Below are 18451 nucleotides of genomic sequence, written 5' to 3' on the forward strand. Positions count from 1 at the left end.
TCGTGCCTAGGAATAGCTCTTAGCCGTGGTATATTGGCCATATACCACACCTCCTCTGGCCTTATTGCTTAAATATAGCCTACGTCGTTAGCTTGGCTATCTTAAGCACAACACATTCGTAACATTGGATTTGTAACATCACACGAATTGCAAAATTCGTATCGTATCACAAAATGGATGATGTAGTGCACAGAAAATGTATGAGTTGACGGTGTGCGCAGTGATTTGGGCTGGTGTGGATAAAATGCCAAGGCCGAATTCTTGTCCCAGTCTGCCACTGGTATGTAGGGCCGGCCCAGCCCCTGACATGACTCTTAAGACACTTTATGCAAGGATTATTTTGTTTTTAGGAATGCTGAATTATCTGTGTTGCTCACCTGGTCCTCTGTAGCTCAGCTGGTAGAGCACAGCGCTTGTAACGCCAAGGTAGTGGGTTCGATCCCCGGGACCACCCATACACAAAAAAAATGATGCACGCATGACTGTAAGTCGCTTTGGATAAAAGCGTCTGCTAAATGGCATATTATTATTATTATTAACAACCCCCATTCTGTCACACCTCTGGGAAGCAGAGGTGATTTTGTGATAACATCCTGTAGGTCTGATATTTGATTGGAAGTTCACTTTTACGGTCTGCAATTGGTCAACAACTCAGATTTTGAATACAAACAGGTAATATGGTTATAAAAGGGTCTTAGGTTAATTGTTTCTTTCTCTTTTGTTCCTGTCCTGCTTTGGTGAGGCACCTACACTCTCTCTCTCTCCTCCACAAGGACTTTTTGGGGCGCGGTCTTTCAGGCCACGACTTCACCCTCTCTCTCCCTCTCTGATCATGACTAGATTATGAATACCTTGTTAATGCCAGTAATGCCTTGTCATTTATGGTCTCGCCTTGTATAATGGAATTCATTAATTTTACAATGTATTAAATATATTTGCATCGATAATTCAATTCCCAGACATTTCTTGATAGCCTATTCCTGTAACTCAACAATAGTCCTGCTTGCAAATTGCTGTTTAGCTCATGGAGTCAGATAATATGCATTTTAATATACAAATGGCAGTGTCTTATTACGTGTTGAAGTATATATACAAAATATTACCCAGTACAGCAACCCTCTCGGGAAAGCTGTCAGAACCTACAGCTCATTAGTAGGATGGAGTGACAGGGAGTGGCAGGAGGAAAGATAAGAGCGAGAGGGAGTGGCAGGAGGAAAGATAAGAGCGAGAGGGAGTGGCAGGAGGAAAGATAAGAGCGAGAGGGAGAGGCAGGAGGAAAGATAAGAGCGAGAGGGAGGGGCAGGAGGAGAGATAAGAGAGAGAGTGAGAGGCAGGAGGAAAGATAAGAGCGAGAGGGAGGGGCAGGAGGAAAGATAAGAGCGAGAGGGAGGGGCAGGAGGAAAGATAAGAGAGAGAGGGAGAGGCAGGAGGAAAGATACGAGCGAGAGGGAGGGGCAGGAGGAGGGATAAGAGAGAGAGGGAGGGGCAGGAGGAGGGATAAGAGAGAGAGGGAGAGGCAGGAGGAAAGATAAGAGCGAGAGGGAGGGAGGGGCAGGAGGAAAGATAAGAGAGAGAGGGAGAGGCAGGAGGAAAGATAAGAGAGAGAGGGAGCGCCAGGAGGAAAGATACGAGCGAGAGGGAGGGGCAGGAGGAGATATAAGAGAGAGAGAGGGAGAGGCAGGAGGAAAGATAAGAGAGAGAGGGAGAGGCAGGAGGACGGATAAGAGAGAGAGGGAAAGGAAGAGTGTGGGAAAGGAAGTGGAAAACATGGAATGAAAATTAGAGTAAGAGGGGTGAGCAAAGGGAGGGAGACTTGTCTTGGACTGTCTGTGATGTTAGTGACTGGACTACAGCACTGGACAACAGCATAAAGCCATCATCACACTGTACCATGGATTGGTGTCTTCTAAACTGAGGCCAGTTCTGTTATTCACTAGGCCTGTGAAAATAGCTGGTCTTCTTGTCATAATTATCCCTAGTCTCATCTTATCAGTCTGATGACTCCTTCTGCACAGACTCTCCCCTACTCCCATTCCTCCTTTACCCCACCTCCCTCTCTCCTGCCTCCCATTCCTCCTTTACCCCACCTCCCTCTCTCCTGCCTCCCATTCCTCCTTTACCCCTCATCCCTCTCTCCTGCCTCCCATTCCTCCTTTACCCCACCTCCCTCTCTCCTGCCTCCCATTCCTCCTTTACCCCACCTCTCTCTCTCCTGCCTCCCATTCCTCCTTTACCCCACCTCCCTCTCTCCTGCCTCCCATTCCTCCTTTACCCCACTTCCCTCTCTCCTGCCTCCCATTCCTCCTTTACCCCACTTCCCTCTCTCCTGCCTCCCATTCCTCCTTTAACCCACCTCCCTCTCTCCTGCCTCCCATTCCTCCTTTACCCCACCTCCCTCTCTCCTGCTCTTACCACTTCCCTCGCTCTTCTACTCCCTTCTCCCTCTTGGCATCCCTTCCCTCTCTCCCACATTCTTTCTTTCCCCTTTTTCATTTTCTAATGATTCCTCTTTAATCTACACTCTCTTTTCCCCCTCTGCCTTTTCCTATATTCCACAACTGCAGGCTTTTGCACCATCCCACCTATAATGCAACTGATTCACCTCATCAACAAAACCTTGTTGCGTTGCATAACGTGTGTTAGAGCTAGGCTGGAACAAAAGCCTTTGCACTATTGCGTTCTTCTGGAACAGGGCTAAATAACAGTTAACAGAAGGAGACATAGAAAGTGGGGAATAACCAGAAAACATTAAGTACAACTCTGGGAATAGACTGCCACAGGTAGCAGTTTGCTGCTGCAATTACTCTGAACCAGGGGAATGTCTGCTTCCACTGTGAATAAATAGGTCATTATTTTGGGCTGATTTCCTTTCCAGAGAGGAACGCTGTTTCATGATTTACTGTTTACCAAACCAAGCACGTTCCACAGGGTTACTGTGGGGACCGCTGCCATCTAGCTAACACACATTGGCAGGCTGCTGTGAGGAGTCCTCATATGAGAGGGGCACAGAGGATCATGTGACTACCTGATCCACCCAAAGGACAGGAGGACAGAGAGGGGGAAGGAAATTGGGAAAACTAACAAGAGAGGAGGCCAGGAAGAGAGGGAAAGGTACAGAAGAGAGTGGTGGGGGTGAGGGGAGAAAGAGAGAGCGAGAAGAGAGAGAGAGAAGAGGAACGAGGTAATAAGAAAATAAGGAGGATAAAACAAGACAAGGGAGGAAAGGATGAGGATAGAGGAGGGGGAAGGCAGAAAAGAGGGATGAATAAGGAGAGAGGGCGGTGGTGATGACAGTGGTGGGTAGGAGACGCTTTAACCTTTATAAATGTTGACAGAAATCAGCTCGCTGGGAATCATGTTGTGCAATCACTCTAAAATGCACCCCAGGCAAAAATAAAGGGGTAGAAAAAAGAAAAGCACACATTGTCTCTCCAACCCTGACTGGTCAGAATTCTATAGCCACCTTTAGAGAAAGAGCGAGAGAGCGAGCGGGAGAGGCACAGAAAGGAAGAGATGGAGAAAAGGAACATGCTGACGCGATAGGACACCGAGAGAAACACGGCTACACGCCTCGGCTACACGACACACAAGGCTCCCGCATTGATCTGCCTCTCTACACCTGGCACAAACCCAAACTATCCCCTATAATACTGAATACACACACACACACACACACAGAATCAATGATCCTGTGCAGACCTCCATTAAACCTCTGTGCCTCCTGTGTAGAGGCCAGCTGAGCTCATAATGGAGCCAGCGATGACTGCTGGAAGCCTTTTGTCCTGCTCAGCACAGCAGACAGCAACAGGCATTACCCAGGGTCACAGGATGTCTGCTCTGGTGTGCTCAGATAGGTTAGAGTACAGATTATAGGGCACATTAAGCTATAGGGCCCATCAGATTAAACTAAATACTGCACAAAAAGCATTGTCAATATTTTTACAATTACAGTGCCTTCAGAAATGTATTCACAACCCTTTACTTTTTCCACTTTGTTGTTTTACAAAGTAGGCTTCAGATGGATTTATTTGTCATTTATTTGTCAACGATCTACACAAAATACTCTAATGTCAAAGTGGAAGAAAATTCTAACATTTGTTAAAATAATATGAAAAATAAAACACTAATATATCTTGATTAGATGAGTATTCAACACCCTGAGTCAATATATGTTAGAATCACCTTTGGCAGCGATTACAGCTGAGAGTATTTCTGGGTAAGTCTAAGAGCTTTGCACACCCGGATTGTACAATATTTGCACATTATAATTGTTTTAATTCTTCAAGCACTATCAAGTTGGTTGTTGATCATTGCTAGACAGCCATTTCTAAGTCTTGCCATAGATCTTCAAGCACATTTAAGTCAAAACTGTAACTAGGCCACTCTTGGTAAGCATATTTGGCCTTGCGTTTTAGGCTATTGTCCTGTTGAAATGTGAATTTGTCTCCGAGTGTCTGGTGAAAAGCAGACTGAACAAGGTTTTCCTCTAAGATTTTGCCTGTCCTTAGCTCTATTCCGTTTCTTTTTATCATAAAAAACTTGTCCTTGCCAATGACAAGCATAATGCATAACATGATGCAGCCACCACCATGCTTGAAAATATGAAGAGTGGTACTCAGTGATGTGTTGTGTTGGATTTGCCCCAAACATAACGCTTTGTATTCAGTTAATTTCTTTGTCACATTTTTTGCAGTTTTACTTTAGTGCCTTATTGGAAACAGGATACATGTTTTGGAATATTTGTATTCTGTACAGGCTTCCTTCTTTTCACTCTGTCAATTAGGTCCGTATTGTGGAGTAACTCCAATGTTGTTGATCCATCATCAGTTTTCTCCAAGCATAGCCATTACACTCTGTAACTGTTTTAAAGTCACCATTGGCCTCATGGGGAAATAATCTCCGGCAACTGAGTTAGGAAGGACGCCTGTATCTTTGTAGTGACTGGGTGTATTGATACACCATCCAACGTGTCATTAATAACTTATCCATGCTACCAATACAGTGAGGGAAAAAAGTAATTGATCCCCTGCTGATTTTGTACGTTTGCCCACTGACAAAGACATGATCAGTCTATAATTTTAATGGTAGGTTTATTTGAACAGTGAGAGACAGAACAAAATAATCCAGAAAAACGTATGTCAAAAATGTTATAAATTGATTTGCATTTTAATGAGGGAAATAAGTATTTGACCCCCTCTCAATCAGAAAGATTTCTGGCTCCCAGGTGTCTTTTATACAGGTAACGAGCTGAGATTAGGAGCACACTCTTAAAGGGAGTGCTCCTAATCTCAGCTTGTTACCTGTATAAAAGACACCTGTCCACAGAAGCAATCAATCAATCAGATTCCAAACTCTCCACCATGGTCAAGACCAAAGAGCTCTCCAAGGATGTCAGGGACAAGATTGTAGACCTACACAAGGCTGGAATGGGCTACAAGATCATTGCCAAGCAGCTTGGTGAGAAGGTGACAACAGTTGGTGCGAATCCAATCGCCCACACTGTCTGCCATCTGCCCAGTACAGTTGAAATCCGTGAAGAGCACACTTCTCCAGCGTGCCAGTGGCCATCGAAGGTGAGCATTTACCCATTGAAGTTGGTTACGATGCCGAACTGCAGTCAGATCAAGACCCTGGTGCAGTCGACAAGCACGCAGATAAGCTTAATTGAGATGGTTTCTGACAGTTTGTGCAGAAATTCTTTGTCTGTGCAAACCCACAGTTTCATCAGCTGTCCGGGTGGCTGGCCTCTGACGATCCTGCAGATGAAGAAGCCGGATGTTGGGGTCCTGGGTAGGGCTGTGGCGGTCATGAAATGTTGTCAGCCGGTGATTGTCAAGCAAATAACTGCCGGTCTCACGGTAATTGACCGTTAATGAACTTAAACACATTTAGCATCTCCTGGCTTCCACACATAGCCTACAAGCCACTGATGCAGACCTTTGGAACATCTACATTTTAAAATGTCTAATAAATCCATTTAATATAGCCTACACCATCACAATAAATCAATTATTTATTTTAGACAGGTCTAAAGAATCATGATATGAAGAAAATGTAGTCTATTTAAGAAGAACAGAATAGCATACTCTGAGTTGTCCTTATGTTAGGCCCTGATCTGGCTATGCCTTATGGCTGTGGGCTACACCAGTTCATTTAGCAGACAAAATTAGCTTAGAATTCCGTGGCATTATTTTATAGTATGAAGAATACAATTGAATATAGCTGAATAAAATAGAAAAGGATGTTTTCTCAAAACGATTTCTGAGGGAGTGCGCACATGCGGCTATTCTGTTTTGAGCGGTTAACAAAGAAACAGGTCCTCCTACAGTGGGGAACAAAAGTATTTAGTCAGCCACCAATTGTGCAAGTTCTCCCACTTAAAAAGATGAGAGAGGCCTGTAATTTTCATCATAGGTACACATCAACTATGACAGACAAAATGAGAAAAAAAATCCAGAAAATCACATTGTAGGATTTTTAATGAATTTATTTGCAAATTATGGTGGAAAATAAGTATTTGGTCAATAACAAAAGTTTCTCAATACTTTGTTATATACCCTTTGTTGGCAATGACACAGGTCAAACGTTTTCTGTAAGTCTTCACAAGGTTTTCACACACTGTTGCTGGTATTTTGGCCCATTCCTCCTTGCAGATCTCCTCTAGAGCAGTGATGTTTTGGGGCTGTCGCTGGGCAACACAGACTTTCAACTCCCTCCAAAGATTTTCTATGGGGTTGAGATCTGGAGACTGGCTAGGCCACTCCAGGACCTTGAAATGCTTCTTACGAAGCCACTCCTTCGTTGCCCGGGCGGTGTGTTTGGGATCATTGTCATGCTGAAAGACCCAGCCACGTTTCATCTTCAATGCCCTTGCTGATGGAAGGAGGTTTTCACTCAAAATCTCACGATACATGGCCCCATTCATTCTTTCCTTTACACGGATCAGTCGTCCTGGTCCCTTTGCAGAAAAACAGCCCCAAAGCATGATGTTTCCACCCCCATGCTTCACAGTAGGTATGGTGTTCTTTGGATGCAACTCAGCATTCTTTGTCCTCCAAACCCGACGAGTTTAGTTTTTACCAAAAAGTTATATTTTGGTTTCATCTGACCATATGACATTCTCCCAATCCTCTTCTGGATCATCCAAATGCACTCTAGCAAACTTCAGACGGGCCTGGACATGTACTGGCTTAAGCAGGGGGACACGTCTGGCACTGCAGGATTTGAGTCCCTGGCGGCGTAGTGTGTTACTGCTGGTAGGCTTTGTTACTTTGGTCCCAGCTCTCTGCAGGTCATTCACTAGGTCCCCCCGTGTGGTTCTGGGATTTTTGCTCACCGTTCTTGTGATCATTTTGACCCCACGGGGTGAGATCTTGCGTGGAGCCCCAGATAACGAGTGGAGGACAGAGGAGCCTCTTAAAGAAGAAGTTACAGGTCTGTGAGAGCCAGAAATCTTGCTTGTTTGTAGGTGACCAAATACTTATTTTCCACCATAATTTGCAAATAAATTCATAAAAAAATCCTACAATGTGATTTTCTGGATTTTTTTCTCATTTTGTCTGTCATAGTTGACGTGTACCTATGATGAAAATTACAGGCCTCTCTCATCTTTTTAAGTGGGAGAACTTGCACAATTGGTGGCTGACTAAATACTTTTTTCCCCCACTGTATATGCTTCATTTAGAGTTATTTATGCAACTTTAGTTGTGATACAAATGTTGGGCTATATGTTTAGATTTTTTTTTTTTATTCTAAGGCTGCATGATGTGACTCTAATGATGATTTGAAAAAAGTTGCATGAAAGGCATGAGCTCTGCTTTGTTTCTAGCACAGGCTGTACATACTTCATCAATCTCTCATTCACAATTTGACAAGCACTTGATAATGCCTCGAAATTCCCGGTGGCATTCCCCTAGTGTGACCGTAATGCCCCCTAAAAAAATCCCTTCTCCTGGCTGCGTGTTCCGAAGCACCTCTCACTCACATGGCTCTCTCAGATATCTCAATTCTTATTAGCCAATGCCCGTCACGTGACCAGGTTCTTCTTACAGGCATCTATCTCTGCTCCGAATTAGGCTACAGGTGAAGACCGATACATCCGGGACCCAACTGCGCGCGTCCTTCTTATCGAATTCCGAGGCGCATATTGAAGATGTTAAAAGAACTGTCCACATTTACTTTTCATCAGACAACAATGAGCACATGAGCTCTCATGAAGTGTTTGATTAGATTTTCGATTACATTTGCATTGATGTAAGAGTGCTTAGAGGGACAATAGAGTGCTGAGTACCAGACAGTTATCAAGTTTGGTAGGCTACTAATGACCATCAGCAGCATCAGAGCTTGGAGAAGCCTAGTTACCATGATATAAACGGTCATGTGGAATTTGCAGTTAGCACACTTGAGACATCAGAATAGTTTTTATGCCAAACCGTTCGGACGCTACAGACGTTTTTGTGAGAAGAATGATTTCCGGGATATCTCATGGTCTGACAAACACCGCTGTAGCTCGGCCACCTTCCACCGCAGATGCGGAAGGCAGACATAAGCAGATGTGGTGGATTGAGATGCAGCCCATGCAATATATCTCTAGCTTAAACTGACGGATTTTGATGGGGATTTGTTTATTATGTGACGCGTGCGTCAGTAGACTTAAGGATTTTTTTTTTCTTTTTTTTCCCCAATAAATTATAAAAAGTTTGACAACCCTGTTTGTAAGCATTTAAATAATATAAATATTAACTGTTTATATTTTCCAGTGAAGACATGGATGTCACATGGTATGGTGAGGTATGCAAAATAGGTCAACTTTGAGCACCTTTATATAATTTGTCATTCAGGTCAAAAAAGGCACTTTCTGACCACTTCTACAATGGGAAAATATGTATGTAAGATTTCGTTCAAATCAAAAAGGGTGCTGTCAAAAAGTGATTGAATTCAAATGGATTTACTTTGAAACGTTGTAAGAACGTTAGACATCCTAGGGGTAACTTGTTTATACTGTAACAGTAATAACATGTGCAGCTTTGCAGACGTTGTAAGAACGTTAGCGCTCCTTGGGGGTAAGTGGTTTCCAGATGAAGCAGTCCTAGTGCTTAGGTGGGCCATGTGGTGGAGCTAGTAACATCATTAAAATACATCTTCATAAAAGACAGCCCTACATTCTGGGGTATCAAATCAATACTGAGCAATATGCGGATTGGATTATGGTTAACCAAATAAATGTAATTTCCATCTCCCCAGGTCCCTCTGCAGCATAAAAAATATATATCAGTGCCTGGTGCGTGTGTGTGTGTGTGTTTTCACCTTTCTTTCTGTGTTCCAATGTCTATAATAAACTTACCAGGGAAATAGATTTGGTCTATTGTTCAGAATACTGAAACACAAGCCCAGTGGTTGCTAAAGCCAAGCAAATCTGTTTGTACTCTTTTAACCTTTTCCAATGCTATAAACCCTCATTAATCTTTGAGCTAGACAGGAGTGTCAGCTCTAGGCCTACAGAGTCAGAAATGTATAGTCCCCGGAGCAAAGTGTTTCACATAAAGCCTGACATTATGACTCACATTCAGCTTAGGTGTGATATAACCCAGGCGTCTGAATAGGCCGAGTTGGGCTCCAAAATACCTGGATTATACAGATTTGTTTTGAAGAGTCACTTCAATTTTTCTGTGTGGGAGAAATTCAAATGAGGTATGTGTCGTGAGGAGCTAGATGTGTAAGCCAGTCAATTGAATCTAGACAACACAGATATGTGGGACACATTGGCAAACTGAAAAGAGGGAACAGAAACACACAGGGAAACACACAGAACTCAAACAACCCTATGCACATTCACACACAGACACATACCTTTTCAGTGATGATCCGATCCACACACTGTTTTCCTGTCAGTGGCAGGTTGCACGTGTCCAGAATCTTGTGTTTTCCTCCCTGACAAAGAAAAAGGGAAAGAGAAAAGTGGAGAGAAAACGAGAGAGAAGAGGTTATGTCAAAGGTCATACACAACCACCCAGTTTAACTGTTCCCTACAGCTAGACACCTGCGTCTGTCCATCAAGAACTGTCCTAGTCTGTTTTTACTGTACCATACTATTCACTATGACAGTTATCAGGGCTTTAGATATAATGTGTGGTAAGCGTCTTCACTGTCCACAGAAAAGCACCTGTGTGTATGTGGAGGAAGGGCAGCTGGGCTCTCGTTATTCTCTGTCCTAGGGGTGTGTGATCCTGCTGACCCCCCCATTCCCCATCTACACAAAAACACATTTGTTTTACTATCCTTGTGGGGACCAAACAATTGATTTCCATTCAAAATCCTGTTTTCCCTAACCCTAATTGTAACCCTAACCCTAAAATAGCCTTTTTTCTAGTGGGGACCAGTGTAATGTCCCCACTTTTCTGAATTTTCCTCTTTTACATCCTTGTGAGCACTTATTTTTGTGTGCATTTTACTGCCATGATCAGGTGGGTGCTACAGTATGTATTGGTAATGGATGAGAGTATTAGTCCATTTATGCACCAAGCAGCCTATGGGGAGCTCTGGGACTATTAGAGGCATCACTAAATCATTAGTTCATCCATTACTGGAATCAGAAGCTCATCAATGGGACTGACTCATCACCCTCAGAGAGATGGAACAAGACATTATAGATGAAAGCTGTTGGAGGAATGCCCTTCATTAAACTCTGCTCTCTAAACCACTTTAGAGGTTATATCACAGAATATATTTAGTTAAAAAGCAGCCAAGGAGAGCAGTATATACGTTAGGACATATCTGATTATTAAAATACAGCTGATCTGGAGTCACACATAGACACATCTGGAACTGGGTGGCCTCGGATTGGCATGCACACTCTCTTACCTTAGCTGAGTGCTCCATGGTGACGACCACCTTGGTTCCAGCGCTGGCCACCAGATCCATGGCTCCACCCATTCCCTTCACCATTTTACCCTGAAGGAAAAACAAAACAGTAAACAGTACAGCTCAGGGGAACGTAAAGTAACGTATCGTCCACACATGCCACCAGTAACAGCCGATACAGAGTATGTTGCCAGTTGTTTGCTTTTTGCTTAAGTAGGCCTAAGCATAGTACAGCATATCTCACTTTCCAATCCAGAGGCTAAGCCAAACCGGCACCGTATCTTTAGCATACAGTAATCCACTAAATAGTGGGCCCATTGGGGAATACAACGGTATAAACACTGTTTTACTGCAGAGTCCAGCCCTGCCTGGGTCAGCTTATTTCTTGTTAACGGACACAGACAACACACACATCCCTCGCAGAGTATTCAGGTCTACATTCAATACTGAGCAGAAAAAACATACGTTTCCAAAACCAGTGAAGAACTTCTTATTAGATTAGAACATAAAAATAGGAGAAAAATCATACGCAGGCCTCTCATTTCTCTGTGTCCAATGAGCTTTACTGGCATGCACATGCCCAGGGGGTCAGATGGCTGAATAACCTAATTAAAATCTGTTTCGCGCATCAATCGCAAGAGCCTGCAAGGCACTCTGTCCAATATCCAGGGCGTATAGGCCTCCTGTAGCTCAGTTGGTAGAGCATGGCGCTTGCAACGCCAGGGTTGTGGGTTCGATTCCCACGGGGGGACAGTATGAAAAATGTATGCACTCACTAACTGTAAGTCACTCTGGATAAGAGCTTCTGCTAAATGACTAAAATGTAAATGTAAAATATAGGATTGGTATGTATGCATATACAGTGCATTCGGAAAGTATTCAGACCCCTTGACTTTTTCCACATTTTGCTACGTTACAGCCTTATCCTAAAATGGATCAAATTGTTTTTTCCTCAATCAATCTACACACAATAACCCATAACAAAGCCAAAACAGGTTTTTAGACAGTTTTACAAATTTATAAAAAATTAAGAACAGATACTATATTTACATAAGTTTAAAGACCCTTTACTCAGTATCTTTGTTGAAGCACCTTTGGAAGCGATTACAGCCTCGAGTCTTCTTGGGTATGACGCTACAAGCTTGGCACACCTGTATTTAGGGAGTTCATCCTATTCTTCTTTGCAGATCCTCTCAAGCTCTGTGAGGTTGGATGGGGAGCGTCGCTGCACCGCTATTTTCTGGTCTCTCCAGAGATGTTCGATCGGGTTCAAGTCCGGGCTCTGACTGGGCCACTCAAGGACATTCAGGGACTTGACCCGAAGCCACTCCTGCATTGTCTTGGCTGTGTGCTTAGGGTCGTTGTCCTGTTGGAAGGTGAACTTTCGCCCCAATCTGAGGTCCTGAGTGCTCTGGAGCAGGTTTTCATCAAGGATCTCTCTGTACTTTGCTCCATTAATCTTTCCCTCGATCCCGATTGCTCAGTTGGGCCGGGCGTCCAGCTCTAGGAAGAGTCTTGGTGGTTCCAAACTTCTTCCATTTAAGAATGATGGAGACACTGTGTTCTTGGGGATCTTCAATGCTGCAGACATTTTCTGGTACCCTTCTCCAGATCTGTGCCTCGACACAATCCTGTCTCGGAGCTCTACGGACAATTATTTCGAACTCATGGCTTGGTTTTTGCTCTGACATGCACTGTCAACTGTGGGACCTTATATAGACAGGTGTGTGCCTTTCCAAATCATGTCCAATCAATTGAATTTACCACAGGTGGACTCCAATCAAGTTGTAGAAACATCTCAAGGATGATTAATGGAAACAGGATGCACTGGAGCTCAATTTCGAGTCTTATACCAAAGGGTCTGAATACTTATGTAAATAAGGTTTCTGTTTTTTATTTTAAATAAAATTGCAAAAATGTCTAAAAACCTGTTTTCGCTTTGTCATTATGGTCGTGTGTAGATTGATGAGGATCATTTTATTTAATCCATTTTAGAATAAGGCTGTAACTTAACAAAATGTGGGGGAAAAAGGGGTCTATACGTTACAGTATTTGAATACAGTATGCTTTAGAGTTTGGCATCTCTGGGTGAGGTGGACAAGGGAAGAGGATGAGAGGAAGAAGGAGGGAAAGAGACACCCAATAAAGTTATTTTCTCTCTCTCCACCCTTGTTCATTCTAATATATCGTAAACTATGGTAGGTGGATCCAACTTTCTGAATCAGGGTCCGGTTTCCAGATAGCGATGGAATTTAGGCTTAAGAGTGTTTAAACGATGCATATTTCCTACATCGGCCGAAGATGTAACAAAACACCACGCAGAGAGAATGGTCGCGTCGTCAGATTGTGTGTCGATGCTGACAGGATCGAAAGAAAGGGAGTGCTGCTCTTAGATCAGCTTTCTCCATTCAAATATTTCCTTAACATTAGAAATATTCCACAATACTGATGACGGATCAGTTCCTAGAGATATTACCACCTACAGCTGCAAATATTGACGTGGCTTATTCTAATGCTTACCCAATAACAATGCACTAAATCACCAATTTGGCACATCATTGCGCACATGATAGGCCACACATCATTAAAAAATATATATTGAGACAAATTACAGACAGTAGCCTACAAGTAGAAAAATTGAACTCAATTGATTGAACAGGAAATGCATTTCAATATGATTGAAATAGGCCTATAGCCTACTGTTTATATTTTATTGCATATTTTTATACGTCACTTATTTGTATCAACTGCAAAGACATTGGAAACTTTGTATTTGTAGTCAACTTTGTGCTGGAGTTATCGGCGGTCAAAAACTGAGGAATAAACCATGTGATTCTATATTTAGCGCAGATCTGTGGATAAAATGACATGGGAGTGCAAAAAAGCATTAGCTGTTCTACGAGTGATCTGATGCAGGCGTTAGATTTCAAGCGTTTTCAAGTGCAACGTTAATAACAATGGTTTTGGGAAACAGCTCGGAGATTTTACAATGAACTTAGCCTTAAGATGATTTTGAGAAACAGGGCCCAGGTGTGTTGTATGGGCTGGGACCAAAGACTGCAAACGTTGTTCATTTCTCCCAACCTTCTCTCTCGCTCTCTCACTGGTACAAAGCACCAGGATGAAACATAGAGGAGACAGATGATGACTGAATACATAAAATGGAGAATAAATCTCAGAGGGAAAAAAGATAAGTCGTTAAATGGAATCGTCAGATGTGTGAGGTTGACACTGGGAAGTCACTCGGTGAAAGGACACCGTGCCCTTTGTCCTATCGGCACAAGTTATTAATTCTCTTCCCCTCAAAGAGCCTAGATTGTGTGTGTGTGTGTGTGTGTGGGGGGGGGGGCGCGTATCACCAGCCCTGGGCGATAACGAGCTGTGACCTGAGAGAGGCAGGGCCAGATTTACAGCAGCGTTAGCTGGAGTAGACACCTGATAATGGACCATATCCCCCTTTTCGTCTGCAGTTAATGAAAGGGAGGGGTCCTAGTGGCACGACGATCGGCCATGTTGTTCCATTACTAGGCCGCCTCGTAAAGTGCCTCAGTGCAAAGGCGAAACATACTGTGAAAGTAACAACGACAGTCTGGTTTTCATCAACATTTAATGCTACATGAGACTATAACAGACAGCTGAGTTGTTGATGGTAGCACATGGCCCAAGCTGTACAGATGTTAAATATTAATTTGACATTTTTAATATTAACATGGGAGACAACAGCACCATACCAACACAAGAACGGTTGATTGAGGAGAATAGGCCACCCCCTATATCTACACTATGGGATAGACTGCAGTTTCTCTACCTCAGATCTATAAGCTTTGGATGTGATTATCTGAAAACACTTTGATCCCTGTGCAGGTCGATCCGGAGGGAAAAACAGAACCTTATCTAATGTGTGTGTCTCCTTGGTTTAAATAGATAGTCAAAGAACGAGAGAGGGATAGATGGAGAGAAAGAAATAGAGAGAAAAAAGATAAAGAAAGAGTGAGATATAGCTTTCAACCTTAAATGTAATGTAATACATTTAATAAAAATTGACGGCCACCAACCAGGTTGATTTTGTTTAGTTTCTAGTCCGACAGAGAGCCATTGCTAGGCAACAGTAAACCTGACCACCTCAGGCCGATCAAGGTAAGTAGTAATTCACGTGAATTACTCCATTGTTGTTCTATTGATATTTACTGCAGACTATTTTAGGTAAGAGGGGTAAATTATATTAATCCACATCATTACTAATTTTACTTGTGTTTATCTTGTGTTTCTGGTATTACTTGGTGTAATTGTTTATCTTCAGCACAGCAAGCAGTTTAGATTTTGTTCTAGTAGTTTTAAAATGTCGAGCTTGTGTATGAAGGTGGCTGGTACACAAACTCAAACTGTGTCTGGACAACTTGTAAGTGTAATGGGAAAGGGGATATCAGTTTAATTCATTCCACCGAAATGTGTCTTCCGCAATTAACCCAACCCCTCAATCAGAGAGGTGCGGGTGGCTGCTTTAATCGACGTCCACATCATCTGCACCCGGGGAGCAGTTGTTGTGGGGGTTAACTGCATTGCTGAAGGGCAGAACGGCAGATTTCTCCACCTTGCCGTCTCGGGTATTCGAACAAGTAACTTTTCGATTATAGTCCCAACGATTTAACCGCTAGGCTACCTGCCGCCCAGGCCTCTGGTGTTTTCATCATGTCTGCCTGTCTAATCAGCCAATGTTATTGTGCAGCATTAACAAAACATAATTAATTCACTGCCAAACATCGCGCAAGAGCAGGAGTAATTTAATTAACACGGCTTAGAGGACATTAACCCTGCGGCTCAGACCCAACTCTCTCAGGTTATTAATTTCCTCCCTGCTCTGATTGGTTCCTTTCACGTGCTGGAAGCCTTACTGAACCCGCAATACAGGTGCTTGCTTGTGGGAACTTGTACATGTACGTCTAACCCCCATGGTGCTTCCACAGCCAGGGCTGCAACATGGCCCTCAGAGTGCCATACTATCAGAAACAACAGACTGACTTTTTGACAGGCTTTAGCATTGGCCCAGTTTGTTATTTTATTCGATCGTTCACGCATTAGAGACAAATCTACATGAAGATGTAAGGGAATGCATAATTCTAGAGAGATTCTAATCTAGAACTAATATGACAGTTGCATCATAAACCAAGTTCACACTACGTTTGAAGTCATTATAATCACAGTCTTTTAATATCACATATTTTAATGAGAAAATCCTCTCCATCCTTTTCCCAAGAAACATCCGTTTTGGGCCCTGCCTTGCTCATTCTATACTTTGAAATTAAGCCTTGCTGGAGGGAGATCATACACTTATGGCTAACAAAGCATACTCTATAAAACACTCCATAAAATTGCATACTCCATAAAATTGCCTTAAAATATGTAATTCCATTGGTTCAGTCTTGTGTGGCCACATCAGGGCTGTCAAACTTTCTCTAAAGGCATGTACCTACTCTGAACTCCTGGTGAATGCATTTCAGATAGGTGCATATTCAGTTTGAGTAATTCTGTGTTTAGACCGAGAGTATCTGCCTGGACTGAATTGGATGCGTGAGATCCGAGCTGCATTAGTTTTAAAAAATTGGTTCACATCACTGGTTATTTGGACATATCAGGATTGGGCGAAGGCGGTGCTTCAACTGCTTCGCCTCGAATGCTTTGCGCGTGTGCCCACACGGACTCTAGATTTCTAACACGTATTAACACAGAAGTTAATCACGTAGCTGACCAAATTACACAACATTTTACTTCTGGGTTAACAGAGTAAGGCCCTGGGAAAGGGGGGCTGTACAGGTACATCAAGGTGCCTCACGCTACAGACACAGGAGATCGGCATCTGCCCATATGGACTATTTTGTTCGGACAAGGCCAATGTCCAATGTCCAATGTTTACTTAAGTAAAGGTAGTCGTAAAGGACAAAATACACTTTGATGACGAATGGTTAAAAACAGCAGGTGGCCGCACTACAGCCTCTGATCAGAACATCGGAAGCCATTTTGTGTTAATTTCCCGACAATTCTGCATGTCACATGTGCAACCAGAGGAAAAAAAACTCTAGACCACTTTTAGTCCACACACAGACACTCATACAAAGCTCTCCCTCGCCCTCCATATGGCAAATCTGACCATAATTCTATCCTCCCGATTCCTGATTACAAGCAAAAACTTAAGCAGGAAGTACCAGTGACTAGCTCAACACTGAAGTGGTCAGGCTGCTACGCTACAGGACTGTTTTTCTAGCACAGTCTGGAATATGTTCCGGGATTCATCCAATGGCATTGACGAGTATACCACCTCAGTCACCGGCTTCATCAATAAATAAAATTAAATGTTATTGGTCACATACACGTGATTAGCAGATGTTACTGTGGGTGTAGCGAAATGCTTGTGTTTCTAGCTCAGACAGTGCAGTAATATCTAACAAGTAATATCTAAAAATTTCACAACATATACCCAATAAACATAAATCAAAGTAAAGCAATGGAATTAAGAATATATACAGTTGAAGTTGGAAGTTTACATACACTTAGGTTGGAGCCATTAAAACTCGTTTTTCAACCACTCCACAAATTTCTTGTTAACAAACTATAGTTTTGGAAAGTCGGTTAGGACATCTACTTTGTGCATGACACAAGTCATTTTTCCGACAATTGTTTACAGACAGATTATTCCACTTATAATTCACTCTATCACAATTCCAGTGGGTCAGAAGTTTACATACACTAAGTTGACTGTGCCTTTCAACAGCTTGGAAAATTCCAGAAAATTATGTCATGGCTTTAGAAGCTTCTGATAGGCTAATTGACATAATTTGAGTCAATTGGAGGTGTACCTGTGGATGTATTTCAAGGCCTACCTTCAAACTCAGTGCCTCTTTGCTTGACATCATGGAAAAATCAAAAGAAATCAGCCAAGACCTCAGAAAAAAATGGTAGACCTCCACAAGTCTGGTTCATCCTTGGGAGCAATTTCCAAACGCCTGAAGGTACCACGTTCATCTGTACAAACAATAATACGCAAGTATAATCACCATGGGACCACGCAGCTGTCATACCGGTCAGGAAGGAGACGTGTTCTGTCTCCTAGAGATGAACGTACTCTGGTGCGAAAAGTGCAAATCAATCCCAGAACAGCAGCAAAGGACCTTGTGAAGATGCTGCAGGAAACAGGTACAGAAGTATCTATATCCACAGTAAAACAAGTCCTATATCGACATAACCTGAAAGGCCGCTCAGCAAGGAAGAAGCCACTGCTCCAAAACCGCCATAAAAAAGCCAGACTACGGTTTGCAACTACACATGGGAAAGATCGTACTTTTTGGAGAAATGTCCTCTGGTCTGATGAAACAAAAATTGAACTGTTTGGCCATAATGACCATCGTTATGTTTAGAGGAAAAACGGGAAGGCTTGCAAGCCGAAGAACACCATCCCAACCGTGAAGCACAGGGGTGGCAGATTCATGCTGTGGGGGTGCTTTGCTGCAGGAGGGACTGGTGCACTTCACAAAATAGATGGCATCATGAGGAAGGAAAATTATGTGGATATATTGAAGCAACATCTCAAGACATCAGT

General features: G+C 42.9%; 1 protein-coding gene across 1 annotated transcript in view; it reads right to left on the minus strand.

Moving 5' to 3' along the window:
- The window catches only part of LOC121585135 (succinyl-CoA:3-ketoacid coenzyme A transferase 1, mitochondrial-like), a 109028-nt gene that overhangs the window by 3799 nt on the left and 86778 nt on the right, over nt 1–18451 (minus strand). The window contains exons 14-15 of the mRNA XM_041901503.2: nt 10861–10950; nt 9850–9930 (exon numbers count right to left, since the gene is read on the minus strand). Coding sequence (XP_041757437.1) covers nt 9850–9930; nt 10861–10950 — 171 coding nt within the window. The remainder of the gene's footprint in view (nt 1–9849; nt 9931–10860; nt 10951–18451) is intronic.

This window comes from Coregonus clupeaformis, unplaced genomic scaffold, assembly GCF_020615455.1.
Source record: "Coregonus clupeaformis isolate EN_2021a unplaced genomic scaffold, ASM2061545v1 scaf0011, whole genome shotgun sequence".
In the NCBI taxonomy this organism is placed as follows: Eukaryota; Metazoa; Chordata; class Actinopteri; order Salmoniformes; family Salmonidae; genus Coregonus; species Coregonus clupeaformis.